The sequence below is a fragment of the Balaenoptera acutorostrata genome, chromosome 3 (assembly GCF_949987535.1).
Source record: "Balaenoptera acutorostrata chromosome 3, mBalAcu1.1, whole genome shotgun sequence".
NCBI classification, from domain to species: Eukaryota; Metazoa; Chordata; class Mammalia; order Artiodactyla; family Balaenopteridae; genus Balaenoptera; species Balaenoptera acutorostrata.
In genome coordinates this window covers 11,347,808-11,361,757 of record NC_080066.1, presented here as the reverse complement: position 1 = coordinate 11,361,757, position 13,950 = coordinate 11,347,808, and the positions used below count along the sequence as shown (strand labels likewise).

Here is a 13,950-nt window from a genome sequence, read left to right as displayed (position 1 = left end):
ATATGCAGGAAAATCTTCTTTTACAACTAAAATTCCTTGTTTTTACAAACAAGCTTAAGGAGAAAAAAAAAAAAAAAAGCAGCAGATCAAGCCTGGCTTAATCGTTTGCTTATACTGGTGCATATACTGGATTTTTTCCAGGTTAACAAAAATAAAGCCACAGGGAAGATGTATGCAGTCGTATATTTAAGCTACTGGCTCACACACAGTTTAATGGCTGAAAGTATATAAAAAATATGAAGGCGGAAGAAAAACAGTAAGCAGTTATGAGACATAACAAGTTTTCTTATTCTTTATTAGTTTAAAGGAAGCTGGAACCCGATAACAATACACCACATACAGTTCAGAACCAAACAAAGGCTGCTTAGTTATTTATTTTGCATTTGCTCCTTTTAGGAAGTGAGAAAAAACAGCTCTATTGGCACTCAAGTTTATTTTCTATTAAAATCCCCATAAATTAGAAAACCTCTCATAAAACAGTGGAAATGGAAAAAAACGTTATTCAGAAAAAACTTTCTTAAGTATCCTAGTTTTCTATAGCGTGTTGGGTCGTGTGATCAGTCTCATAAGGCCACTTAAAAAAATAATTCAACCTCTGTATTCTTCTTTAGGATAATACATAATAGTGTCTTGCCCTCTGATGGAAATACATGAAAAATTTATACTTCCTCAGTTTTGAGCACTGAAAACACTTCTCCTTCCACCCCCGATTTGCTGTTTCTCATGTCCTGCATGAATAAAAGGATGCCGCTTAGAAACCAGGGCCTTGCTGCCATTGTATTTTTTCTAATTAAAATTCAGAGTATTAAACACAGTTGAGTACATCCAAGCATACATGACGTACCGTTATCACATACCGGAAGCTCCAATCAAGAGCACTGGGCAAAGGCCCATTTCATAACATCATTAAGATTCATTGTACGCTGCTGTTCAGAAAGACTTTGTCAAAGCAGATAATAATGGCCTGTCAGAAGTGCGCAAACAGAAATTTATATTAAATTGTCCTTTCCCTCCTTTATTAGGATGGGACTCTACTTGCAGTTCCAGTACATGGGCTGAGAGGTTCAATAAAAAGGCTTCCAAGTTTTAAGATTGCAAAATATTACCAAAGTAAAGTATTAAAAAAAAAAGGTAAGTGAAAAATATTTGAGTAACTAGGTGGCGGTATAGTAATCAAGCATAACGACTTTATCAGAACAAAAGAAGGTGTATCTCAGGGGTGTGAAGGCAGTTTGAGTCGAAAGGCAGAGTGTTTAATTTGGAACAAGTCAAATAAAAGGATTGCTTTCTTTTCCTTAAGAACCTTTGGGACTCTTCATGTTATGTTATAATCTCAGAAAAGAAAGCTCGCTCATTAAAAATTTTTTTTCCTTTTAAATCCTGCTGAGTGAACATGCCTGGGAGACAAACTTTACATGCTGGCTTCCTGAGTGTAGTCATAAGTAGGATGTTATCTGGAGATGCGATGGTGAAAATTTACTTCTTTAGACTCGATACTTTTCTTTGCCGTGTTCATTGATCACACATATGTGCTGAAACAATAAAGGATTTAAATGCATCAGCCTGTTAACAAAATATAATAAGTCCCCTACATATGAACGAGTTCCATTCCGAGTGCGTTCGTAAGTCCAATTTGTTCGTAAGTCCAACAAAGTTAGCCTAGGTACCCAACTAACACAATCGGCTATATAGTATTGTACCGTGATAGGTTTATAATATGTTTGCATCTTTGAAAGTTCACAACTTGAAGGTTCATATTTAGGGGACTTACTGTATAAAGTGCAGAAAATGGGATGCAGTAAGAACAGAATGTCATCTCCTACCTGCTTATTGTTCATTTAAATACATATCTATGTATTTATATGTTTATGTACATTCATATATGTATAAGCACACACACGCACACATATATGTATACGTGCACATATACGTAAAATCTAAAGAGACCCGCTAAAATGCTTGACAAAAGGTTCTTCGTTGTTTTACTTTTGAGCTCCTTTCTGAATCTGGCTCTGTAGGTCTGTAACAACCAGAAATGCTGAGGGTGGTGGAGTATAGTTAGCAGTGGTGGAGATAGATGTGTCCGACTGGTGAAGTTACACCTTCTAGGGTGAATAGAGAAAGAGCTGTGCTAAGCACAGTATTGACTCTCTTTTGACCCTTTTTGGGTAGCAAGAAATGTGTCAGAAATATTTTGATGGCAAGCAACAGAAATGGTGTTGGGTGAACGTAAGCAAAAGGGGGGTTGTTATCGGTAGGGTACTGGGGTAGCTCGCAGAGGTAGAGGAAGAGCAGAGCAATGAAGCAACTGGAAGGCAGGAACCGGGGTAGCTCCAGACCTCAGCCCATGGCTTAAGTCCAAAATCCCTTGGTCTCTGTGGCGTTTGGTTTAGGCTTCTAAATCCTAGGAGAGAGACACGGACTGGTCCACTTCGGGTAAGATATTTACCTCCAGATCATTCAGCAGTGATAGGGTCATACACTTGGGGGTCCACGTCTACATGTTAAAACGATTTCTCCCAAAGGGGGAATAGTTATGAGCTACATGCTGCTGTAATTGGAACCTTCTAGATTTCAAGCACTGACACTAAACAGTTTATTGAATATTGACTGTTAGTATGGTTGAGAGGAGACACAGTCGATGACGACAGAGAAAAATCAGTAACAAGCTATCTTTCTGCTTTTAACTTCCTTATTTCCTTCATACAAAATAGAGACAATCATAATTGCTTCCATCAACCTAATACCTACCTTGCTGGGCAGTGGTGGAAATTCATTGGGATTACGAATGCCTAGTGCCCAGAATATTCCTGACACAGAAGACACTCAATAAATGGCAGTCATCATTACAGCTATTGCAAAAATTTGTTAAATTGATGTCATTGTTAAGTTCTTGTGAAACGGGGGCTAGGGATTTGCATGCAAGACTTACGTTCAGATCTCTGAAGTATTCATTGTAATCTAAGGCATAACCCACCACAAATAAGTTTGGGATCTCAAATCCAGCATCTGAGCAGAGAGAGGGAGGGAAAAAAAAAAGGAACACAATTTAAATAACATAAGTATAAAGCCACCATATGCTATTGTTGGCACTTAACCTATGACGACCTTCCATTAGGCAGAAGTAAGTGAGAAAAGTGACAGACAATGCATAGGATGAGCCCAGTAGGACCTGGACCAGAGTGACTCTACTCAGGGAGACAGGACGACCAGCAAACAGACAGTGAAAAATGACTGCGCTCCCGGTTGACAGAGCTGAGCAAGGGCTCAGGCAGCCCCGTGGATATCAAGAAGTGTGCATGAGTCAGGCATGCAGCCCTGCTGTTCCAAAGCAAGCAGTATCCAATGATATCATGCCAAAGGAAACACTGCAAAGCATGAAGTGCAGTTCAAACAGAAGGTATTCCAATGCTGTAATACATGAATAGGGGCACAGGCTGTTGCAATAGGAAGCCATCCTCCCACGGCACTCAGTGTCCTCAGCTGGATAAAGGGCTGGAAAGCAAAACCCGGGAGACAAGATGAGAGGAAAAGGGACTGTTCAGCCTGAGGAAGACAATGCTAAGGGTTACTCTAATGCTAGTCTTTGAGTCCATAATGCAGATGCTGGTACTTACCTCTCTGTCTCCACTGAGGGCAGGATGAGAGTAAATGGATTTAAATGCAGTAGGAGATACTTAGGTTAAGCAAACGATGAATATATTGAAAGAAAGATGATTTTTTTTTTTTACTTTTTTTTATTTTTTTATTTTTGGCTGTGTTGGGTCTTCGTTGCTGTGTGTGGGCTTTCTCTGTTTTGCAGCGAGTGGGGGCTACTCTTCATTGCGGAGCGCAGGCTTCTCATCATGGTGGCTTCTCTTGATGCGGAACACGGGCTCTAGGCGCGCGGGCTTCAGTAGTTGTGGCATGCGGGCTCAGTAGTTGTGGCTCGCAGGCTCTAGAGCGCAGGCTCAGTAGTTGTGGCACATGGGCTTAGTTGCTCCACGGCATGTGGGATCTTCCTGGACCAGGGCTTGAACCCGTGTCCCCTGCATTGGCAGGCGGATTCTTAACCACTGCGCCACCAGAGAAGTCCAGATGATTTTTATTGAAAAGAATTCTTAAGGAATATATAATAGCTCTTCTTCTTTAGGTCTTGAAACTATAGCCCAATGATTTTTCAAATTCTTTCCAGTATTGGGGAATCTTATGTTTATTATGGTATTGCAAACGAGAGATGTACTTGCTTACTTTTATGAAACAGTACTTTGGCATAGCCAGTGGACTTACAGCCCAGAGAAATATATCTCCATCATTGACCATTCACCACCATTTTGGTCCTTCTGACCAAGGATGCTTTCACATGGAGAAACCAACTGGTTCTTGCTCGCAGAAAGTGCTACAGGTGAGGGACTTATTTTTCTAAGGATTCCATTATGTGTCACTGTTAGGAAGCCTATTTGATCCCCCCAAACTGTAGGTTTCTTGAGAAAAAATAATCAAAGAGAAGAAGCAGAGCAGAAGAAAAGATGTCAGAGGATATAAAAGGTGTCATTGAGCATAAAGGAAAAAGTCAATTACGAGAAAGGACCAAAAAGTACAAAGCCTCAGAAATCCGGGAAGAAAGATAGAACAGAGATTCTGAGCTAGCTAAAAGAATATTAGCAAATCCCAGGAACCCCTGGTTGTAAGGATAATGATGACTTTACAGCGAGCAATGCAATCCTTAAAACAGGCGTGGCAACTCAGACTGGGAAAAGTCAATTCAGAAGGCCAAACCTTCTGAGTAAAAGAACGTTGGGGCTTCCCTGGTGGCTCAGTGGTTAAGAATCTGCCTGCCAATGCAGGGGACACAGGTTCAAGCCCTGGTCCAGGAAGATCCCCCATGCCGCGGAGCAACTAAGCCCGTGTGCCACAACTACTGAGCCTGCGCTCTAGAGCCCACGAGCCACAACTACTGAGCTCGCATGCTGCAACTACTGAAGCCCACGTGCCTAGAGCCTGTGCTCCACAACAAGAGAAGCCACTGTGATGAGAAGCCTGCACACCGCAACGAAGAGTAGCCCCCGCTCACTGCAACTAGAGAAAGCCGGCGCAGCAACGAAGACCCAACGCAGCCATAAAAAAAAAAAAAAAAAAAAAGAACGTTGGATCAGGGACTTCCCTGGTGGCGCAGTGGTTAAGAATCCTCCTGCCAATGCAGGGGACACAGGTTCGAGCCCTGGTCTGGGAAGATCCCACATGCCACAGAGCAACTAAGCCCGTGCACCACAACTACTGATCCCGTGCTCTAGAGCCCGCGAGCCACACCACTGAGTCTGTGCTCTAGAGCCTGCAAGCCACAACTACTGAAGCCCGTGCACCTAGAGCCCATGCTCCACAACAAGAGAAGCCACCACAATGAGAAGCCCGCACACTGCAACAAAGAGTAGCCCCCGCTCGCTGCAACTAGAGAAATCCCGCGTGCAGCAACGAAGACCCAACGCAGCCAAAAATAAATAAATAAAAATTAATTAAAAAAAAAAAAAAGAAGAACACTGGATCAGTAGGACAGGAGAACAGCCAGGAATCAGAGTGACCTATCTCTAGCTGGTAAATGGCTGCAGTTCCTACCCTTATATTTGCAATGGCAGATGCTACTTACAGATGCAGGGCAAGAGTAAAAGCCATGATTGCAACCAGACTGCCTGGGTTCAATAATGACTCTACACTTACAGCTTCGTGACCTTGGCAAGCTCTTTAACCTGGTTGTGTTCAATTTCCTCATCTGTAAAATGGGCACAGCAATAGCACTTACTTTAGAGGAATGTTGCAAGGATTAAATGTGTTAATCTCTGTGTAGCTCTTAGAACAGAGTCAGGCACATCATAATCTCTTACTATGTCTGTGAGAATCTTTCTGTTTCGTAAATAAATTCATTTGCATCTTTTTTTTTTAGATTCCACATATAAGCGATGTCATATGATATTTGTCTTTGTCTGGCTTACTTCACTCAGTATGGTGATCTCTAGGTCCATCATGTTGCTGCAAATGGCATTGTTTCATTCTTTTTTATGGCTGAGTAATATTCCATTGTATATATGTACCACATCTTCTTTATCCATTCATCTGTCGATGGACATTTAGGTTGCTTCCATGTCTTGGCTATTGTAAATAGTGCTGCAATGAACATTGGGCATGTATCTTTTCAAATTATAGTTTTCTCTGGTTATATGCCCAAGAGCGGGATTGCAGGATCATATGGTAACTCAAACTCACAGACATAGAAAACAAACTTATGGCTACCAAAAGGGAAAGGGGAGGGGAGAGATGAATTAGGAGGTTGGGATTAACAGATACACACTACTATATATAAAAGAGAGACCCAACAAGGACCTACTGTATAGCACAGGGAACTATACTCAATACTTCATAATAACCCCTATAAGGAAAAAGAATCTAAAAAAGTATATATACACACACACATATATGTGTATAATTGAATCACTGTGCTGTACTCCTGAAACTAAGACATTGTAAATCAACTATACTTCAATTTTTAAAAAATTTTAAAAATTAAAAAAGTAAATCTCTTACTACTGTTAGCTGCTATTATTTTATTAATGCTGTTGCTGTGACACAAGACATTTGTAACTAGTTGGATATGTCTGAAGTGCATGTCTTTCAACTTCAGTTGAAATCTTCTCTATACAGTATCTTACATTATTTCCTTAGAAGATTTCTGTTTATTAACCTTGTTGGACCTTAACTATATCCAGATTACATTCCCCAAGCCAATAACTGGACAGGGACATGCTACTGGGTCTATCTGGCCAGAACTGACATTGTCTAGATTTAATACACCCCGCGTAGGAATGAAACTTGTTTTTAGAATAAAGAATCACTGGTTCAGTGTCACTGGCACATTACCCATCCATAGTGTGCTTCTTGTGCTTATGTTTGTTCAGCTTGCTGATGAGAACTGCAGCCAAATTATCCCAGAGGCTTGAGTGCAAATGTAAGTCATAAAAATCAAGCTGAAGTCTGCCTATGCAAGTGAAAAAAATATCGCCTCTAGTGTTAGAATAACAAATAATCAAGCAGCTTGTTTATCCTCTCTGGCATTAGAACTATTCGTATCCTGGGGAGGAGGGAGGAAAGTGCCTTAGATGAGGAAAGTCCTTCAGAACATGTGTCTGAACTCAAGTGCGAAGATGCTATCTAGAGATATTTGCTCTGTTAATTCTCTGTGTTATTATACTTGTGTTTGAAGGTGGTGGAGAGGTGTCTCATATTTCCCCTTCGGTGCTAAAATTCAGGCTTGCTGAAGGTCAGCACTGTGCATTGTCCGCTCACAGGTCCTGGAGACAGTAGAACACCTCTCGACCTTCCCAGTGCCTCTCTGTGTCCAACTGGTGGGGACAGAAGCCAAGGCAGGAATCCTGTGCATCCAAGTCAGCCCAGGAGGGGGTCACGTCTCCCTCCACCCCCTGAAACCAATTTAGCTGAGTTCTTAGGAGTGAAGGTACTATGGAAAACCTAAAAATAAAAACATTCAGTGTACACAACACAGTTCCTGGGAAAGATGCAAATTAGAAAATGAAAACCTCTGGTTGTAGAGGGTTCTACTGCTGGGGAGACCATAGACCATTTATGGGACCATCAAATCTTTATAGCTTCCGTTTCACAAGAATGCCAACAACTAGGACACCAAAGATTCTGAAATACAAAACACCACCACCAGCCAACAAACAACCAACAAAACCCCCCAAAACACTTACAGTCAGGTCTAAAGCCATCACTTCTAGGTGTTCTCTTCACCAACAAACTACCATTAAAAGAAAAAAAAAAAAAGCTTTAGTGATCCAGATGAAATGTTTGTGAATTGCAAATAGAATTGAAAATCATTAAAATATATATTTGAAACGTGCATTTTTTTCCCTCAGGCACATGGGGCATGAGCACAGCCCTCAAATTCCCTCCTGCGGCACCTCATCAGTGAGATTCTGGATAAAAGGAAGGGAGAGGGGCGCGGGCACTGGGGCTCTGCCAGCTGCTCCTGCAAACAACTAACAGAGGCATCGGAAAGAGGGGCTCAGACACACAGCAAAGCATGTCCTCTTCCCTGCAAAGCATGTCCTCTTCCCTTTCCTCTCTCTCAGGCTAGTGGTCAAATGGGCTGTTTGTTCAGTATGGTCAAACCATAACACTCCAGGGCAAAGGGTCAGTGGTGTGGAATTGGCTGCACTCATTGGAAACAGCTTCCTGTGTTAGCATCCCTCTCGTGCTGGTTTGGAAAGATAGAAACAGCGGTGATGTGAATGTGGTACTCACCTGGCGACCTTAATCATGTTGGGCTTGTATTTCTCTATGCTACCGAGCAATGCTTTCATGGTCCTCCCAGTTCCGACAACATCCTTTGCAAAGAGGACAGACAAATTCAACCAAATGCCTTTGGGCTGCATTAAAAGGCGTTTCATCCAGACAGATGATTCTAGTCCTTATTAATAATGCATCATAATTAGAACTGCCATCAAATAAGAGTAAAAGTAGGAGGCAGAGCCGGTTATATTTTTTAGACAGGTGCTTCTTTCTGGAAGCTGGGTTTGGCGGGGATATATTGGTGACTATTTCCTCCTAGAATCCTTGAGCTGTGTTGAAAGGCTAAATTCAGCCTCTGGAAAGCACGTGGGGCCCTTTATTGAGTGCATTTGGACTCGTGCACGTGCATTCAAGGACTAAATTTGGCCCTGAGGTTATGTAACACGACACAGGACGCATGAATTTTCATGCACTTGGGATGTACATCTGAATACGCTGAATGGATAAATGCCTCCCCCCTTGCTCTCCTCACTTAATAGGAGATTCTATGGCTGGGAAGTGAGATGTGTCTGGGCAGCAGCTGGGGACAGCCTGTGAGTTCTGAGGGCGCGAGGCTGCCGTGAGCTGAGGCTCACCCCCGCTGATGAGCTACCGCACAATTAGAGTAGAATGGGCAGCCGAGATTGATTGTCCGTGGGGCAGAAATCAGCTGCCAGGAGCTGATTGTCAAAACAACAGGTCTGAATTTAGCCAGGGCTGGGCCATGCATTTGGCTAGAGGGTCTACTTTATGGGTTATGTCTGAGGCAGAACTGCAGATACATGTGGCACACTCAGGCAAGTGTAACCAAAGCTTGAAAACAGCTTCCCTGAAGTTTTGCCAGCTGATAAGACAGGTCTGCTGGGCTACAGGACCCGTTCTTTCTTTCTTTTCTTTCTTCTTTTTATTTTTTAAACAGAAGAACAAATTAAATTATAGATTTCCCCTGGATAGCAAATTTTTAGATTGATTCTATTTATCATTTGGATGCCGAAGGGAGAATTGTTCCAAGTCATTAGAAGACATTAGCAAGAACACTGAATTAAGGGTGAAGAGCGATCTAACCTTGGTTTTGCTATTAAAAAAATTTGGTTCTGTGGGCTAGTTTTCTCTTCTGTGAAAATGTCTGATTCACAAATAGGTATAAGAACCAATTTAGACATGGGTGGCATTAGATATAAAACCAGATAAAGTACCATGCAACTATTATTGCAAAGCTTCCATTCTAAGTTATTTCAAGCCAGTGATTCTAGTTGACTCCTATTCTGTAAATTTGAAGAGCCCTAAACACAGTGGGAATTCAATAAATCCTTGGCCAGTTTGATAACAAGTTCTATATTTCGAAACTCACCATTAGATTCTTTCAGCTTCCAAGAATGGATAAATAAAAGTCAGCTTACCTCGACAATGAGGACATTCTGAAATAAAAAAACAAAACAAAACAAAAAACACAACTATTCAGAATATGAGGCAAATCTGGCTCATAAGATAAACACACAGTTTGCTGAGAGTTAGAATTTCACAATTAGCTTAGCTTGTCCTCCGCCGTCCATCTAACCCGAATGTTTGGAGGTAATCTAGGCTTCCAGATTCATTTTAACAGTCTTTCTGGAATTACTGAGTGCTGCAATATTGGTGTCTGTACAGGTACAGTCTTTTTATTCATTAAATCCATTAAAGAATCTTAATTTTATCATTAAAGTATAAGATTATTTTGTCCGTTTTTAAAATAGGTCATGCCCACAGTATCCCCGGTGGATCACACTGACTAAGAAGTCCCCTTGGTATCCTGAACGCATTTGCTATATTCTTAACCATCAACCCATCACAGCTAGTTAGGGTGTGCATTTTTAGTTTGATTGAGGCTTATCAACCATGCCTATTAACCAACCAGAATACTGGGAGAATACTTGGTTAATTTAATGTCCTAGTTCACAATCTCTTTTTATTTCAATCTTATAATGAAAACGCCTTTTAAACTGTTAGTCTGCATTCTTGCCTAATTAAATAAAGTGCACTGAACATAATTAAATCTGTTTTTCTGAAAGCTCAGAGCCTTGCAAAACAAGACTCATCCTTGAAGTGATTAGTTTCAACTACAAGATATAGTGGTGGCTGGGAAGTGGGATTTGTATAGGCACAAATCCAGAGATATAGTGTCAAAATTAATTAAATACATTTAAAAAATCAAGGTAATGCATACACATGATGAAAATCAAATAGAAAAGTCTAAAGATTTTCTAGATGTTGGTGTGTTTGTAACTGTTAAAAGTATTTAAAAATGCTTATGGGGTTGGTATTAGGGAGGGTGGGAGGGAGGGAGATGCAAGAGGGAAGAGATATGGGAACATATGTTTATGTATAACTGATTCACTTTGTTATAAAGCAGAAACTAACACACCATTGTAAAGCAATTATACTCCAATAAAGATGTTAAAAAAATGCTTATGTATTTTATATTAAAGTTATCATGACATTGCACATTATGCATAGCCAAAGTATTAGCACCTCTAACAAAAATGGCAATAATTTATTTTTTTTCATTTTTTCCATTCGATTGAGATATAATTGACATACTCCACTATGTTAGTTTAAGGTGTACAGCACGATGGTTTGACTTAGATATATTGTGAAATGATTACTGCAATAAATTTAGTCAGCAGCCATCCTCTCACGTAGATACGATACAAAGAAAAAGCAAAAGAAGCAAAACCATCTTTTCTTTGTGATGAGGAGTCTTAGGGTTTACTCTTTTAATAACTTTTACATGTATCGCTCAGTAGTGTTAACTAGAGTTACCATGCTGTATGCTACATCTCTAGACTTATCTGACTTAAAGCTGGAAGCTCGTGCTTTTTGACCAGCTTCCTCCAACTCCCCGGGCCCACACCCTGCCTCTGGTAACCACAGATCTGACCTTTCTTCCTGTGAGTTTGGCTTTTGTTTTGTTTTAGATTCCACATATAGGTAAGATGACACAGTATTTGTTTTTCTCTGTCCGACCTATTTCACTTAGCGTAATGTCTTCAAGGTCCATCCACGTTGTTGAAAATGGCAGGATTTCCTTGGTTTTTTTTTTAATGGCTTAATAACATTCCACTGTATATGTATACCACACTTCTTTATTTGACAATAATTTCTTTTTTTAAAATCAATTATTTATTATTATTATTATTATTTTTATTTTTTAAATTATTTACTTTTGGCTGCGTTGGGTCTTCGTTGCTGCGCAGGCTTTCTCTAGTTGCGGCAAGTTGGGGCTACTCTTTGTTGTGGTGCACGGGCTTCTCACTGCGGTGGCTTCTCTTGTTGCAGAGCATGGGTTCTAGGCGCACGGGCTTCAGTAGTTGTGGCAAGTGGACTCAGTAGTTGTGGCTCGTGGGCTCTAGAGCACAGGCTCAGTAGTTGTGGAGCACGGGCTTAGTTGCTCCGTGGCATGTGGGATCTTCCTGGACCGGGGCACGAACCCGTGTCCCCTGCATTGGCAGGCGGATTCTTAACCACTGCACCACCAGGGAAGCCCCTCGACAATAATTTCTTAATATCATATAAACCTAGTACATATTTAACTTTTCCCAGTTGTCCTTCAGATGGCTTTTGTTGTAGTTAGTTTGTCTAATCTAAGACCGTGCACTGGATATTTAATCTCTTTTAATTTAGTCTTTTTTTTAATTAATTTTGTCTGTAACAACACAGAGGACTTTCTGAGTTCTGCAGAGTACTAAAAAAGTAGAATTATTTACAGGCTCCTAAATGATGGGCACGGGAATACGAGTATAGAAAAACCACCTGCTCTTGAAAGGGGACTAAGCAGAAAACTGGAGTTCTTTAGTGAGTTCTACAGAGCAGTCACTACATATACCTTTATTTTCCTTTATAGAACATCAACAGTGTTTTCAAACTCTTTCATTAGTGGTATATGGATTGACTCCTGGATTTTTAGTGGCCTGCCTGTTGTGTGAAAAGCTCACCTCCAAAAACAGCAATGCTTTTAGTACCTTTGGAAGATTGGCTCTGCCTTGAAAAACCCTCCTTGAGTAGAGAGAAAGTGACTACCCCAACTTTGGAAGCATTTTCAGTATTGTCCAAGAGAACTAATCTCTTGATACTTTAATGGACCAAGATTAGCTCCACAAGCTAAGAGACAAAGACTAACTCATCTTTATTTTTTTTTATTTTTTTAATTTTTTTAATTCTTTATTTTATTTATTTATTTTTGTCTGTGTTGGGTCTTCGTTTCTGTGCGAGGGTTTTCTCCAGTTGCGGCGAGCGGGGGCCACTCTTCATCACGGTGCGCGGGCCTCTCACCATCGCGGCCTCTCTTGTTGCGGAGCACAGGCTCCAGACGCGCAGCCTCAGTAGTTGTGGCTCACGGGCCTAGTTGCTCCACGGCATGTGGGATCTTCCCAGACCAGGGCTCGAACCCATGTCCCCTGCATTGGCAGGCGGATTCTTAACCACTGCGCCACCAGGGAGGCCCCCTAACTCATCTTTATATGATCATCATGTAACATGGAGACTGGTATGTAGTAGGGGCTCAGAAAACTGCCCGTGGAACAAATCAACAATTCTGACCTTCTTTCTTTCTCTGGTTCATTATACTTTTGACACATCCCCTCCGTTTTTCTCCTTAATGATGTATAATCCCTCCTTAACTGAGCTATTATTAATGTCTATTGCTTTTAATTTTGCTTTAAGAAATCTTCTAAAATTCCCATTTTCTTCAGTGGGCAACCTTGGGAGTTTTTCAGAACATACTGTGCCTCCCTTAAACACTTGCGATCTGCTAACTCCAATCACTGAATCTGAGATGTTCGCCAGTCACCACCTCAGTCATCTCCTCACACCTAGCTCATTTCCTCCCAGAAAGCCAGTAAAATCTGTAGCTTGGGAACCGCAGGCAAAAATCCTATGGGGACTCTCCAGAGTGTGTCCTCTCTTTGCTATTGCATGATCCTGACTGAAGCTAATCCCATCGGGTTTCCTAAAGAGAAAGAAAGGAAGGAAGAAAGAGAAGAAGAAAAGAAAGAAGGAAAGAGTTATGCACATCTAAATGGTTTTCTTAAATAGGTTATTCCTTTCAGTCTTTCAAAACGCACAACGGTCAGCACACCACGGTCTAATCTGCAGCAACGTGTTTTTGCGGCTGTGGTCACACCCAGCAGAGGGATGGTGGCAGGAATGATGGTGAGCTGAGCGTGCACAGGACTGTGAATATCAACCCCATGGAGAAAGGCATGCAGTCCAGCGCTCCACTTTATGTGATAATTCACAAAATTGCCAGAATCGTCAGTCGGTGGGCATTTCCGTTATTGTTCTCAGCCTAGTCAGATGCAATTTAAAAGGAATGATTTAAACAGTTAAGGCAGCCAAGGAGGAAAGGTGGGCAGGTTCCGATGCTTCACTCTGGCATTTGATTAGAAACTTATTTGGGGTGGGGTGGCACGTCTCCTGAAATCTTGCACTTAACCTGCACATCTGTGTTTTTCCATTGCCGGATTTGGGCCTGTTTCCATGCGTTTGGTTTTATTCCACCCTTTCAGAGATTTCTCTTGAACATGAATAAAATTGTCTTGCTTTGATGGATACACAAATTTTATGAAGTGCCAGGATTAAATCAACTTTGAAAAA

General features: G+C 41.2%; 1 protein-coding gene across 4 annotated transcripts in view; it reads right to left on the bottom strand.

Moving 5' to 3' along the window:
- Positions 1-278: 278 nt before the first annotated feature.
- PRTFDC1 (phosphoribosyl transferase domain containing 1) overlaps positions 279-13,950 on the bottom strand; it is a 98,793-nt gene continuing 85,121 nt past the window's right edge. For 3 of the 4 annotated variants that reach the window (XM_057543714.1, XM_007189889.3, XM_007189891.3), the window contains exons 5-9: positions 9,720-9,737; positions 8,293-8,375; positions 7,740-7,786; positions 2,933-3,009; positions 279-1,532 (exon numbers count right to left, since the gene is read on the bottom strand). In XM_057543714.1, coding sequence (XP_057399697.1) covers positions 1,485-1,532; positions 2,933-3,009; positions 7,740-7,786; positions 8,293-8,375; positions 9,720-9,737 — 273 coding nt within the window. In that variant the 3' untranslated portion in view covers positions 279-1,484. Of the gene's footprint in view, positions 1,533-2,932; positions 3,010-4,999; positions 7,498-7,739; positions 7,787-8,292; positions 8,376-9,719; positions 9,738-13,950 lie in introns of those variants that run through there. The other variant, XM_057543713.1, reaches the window with a different exon arrangement.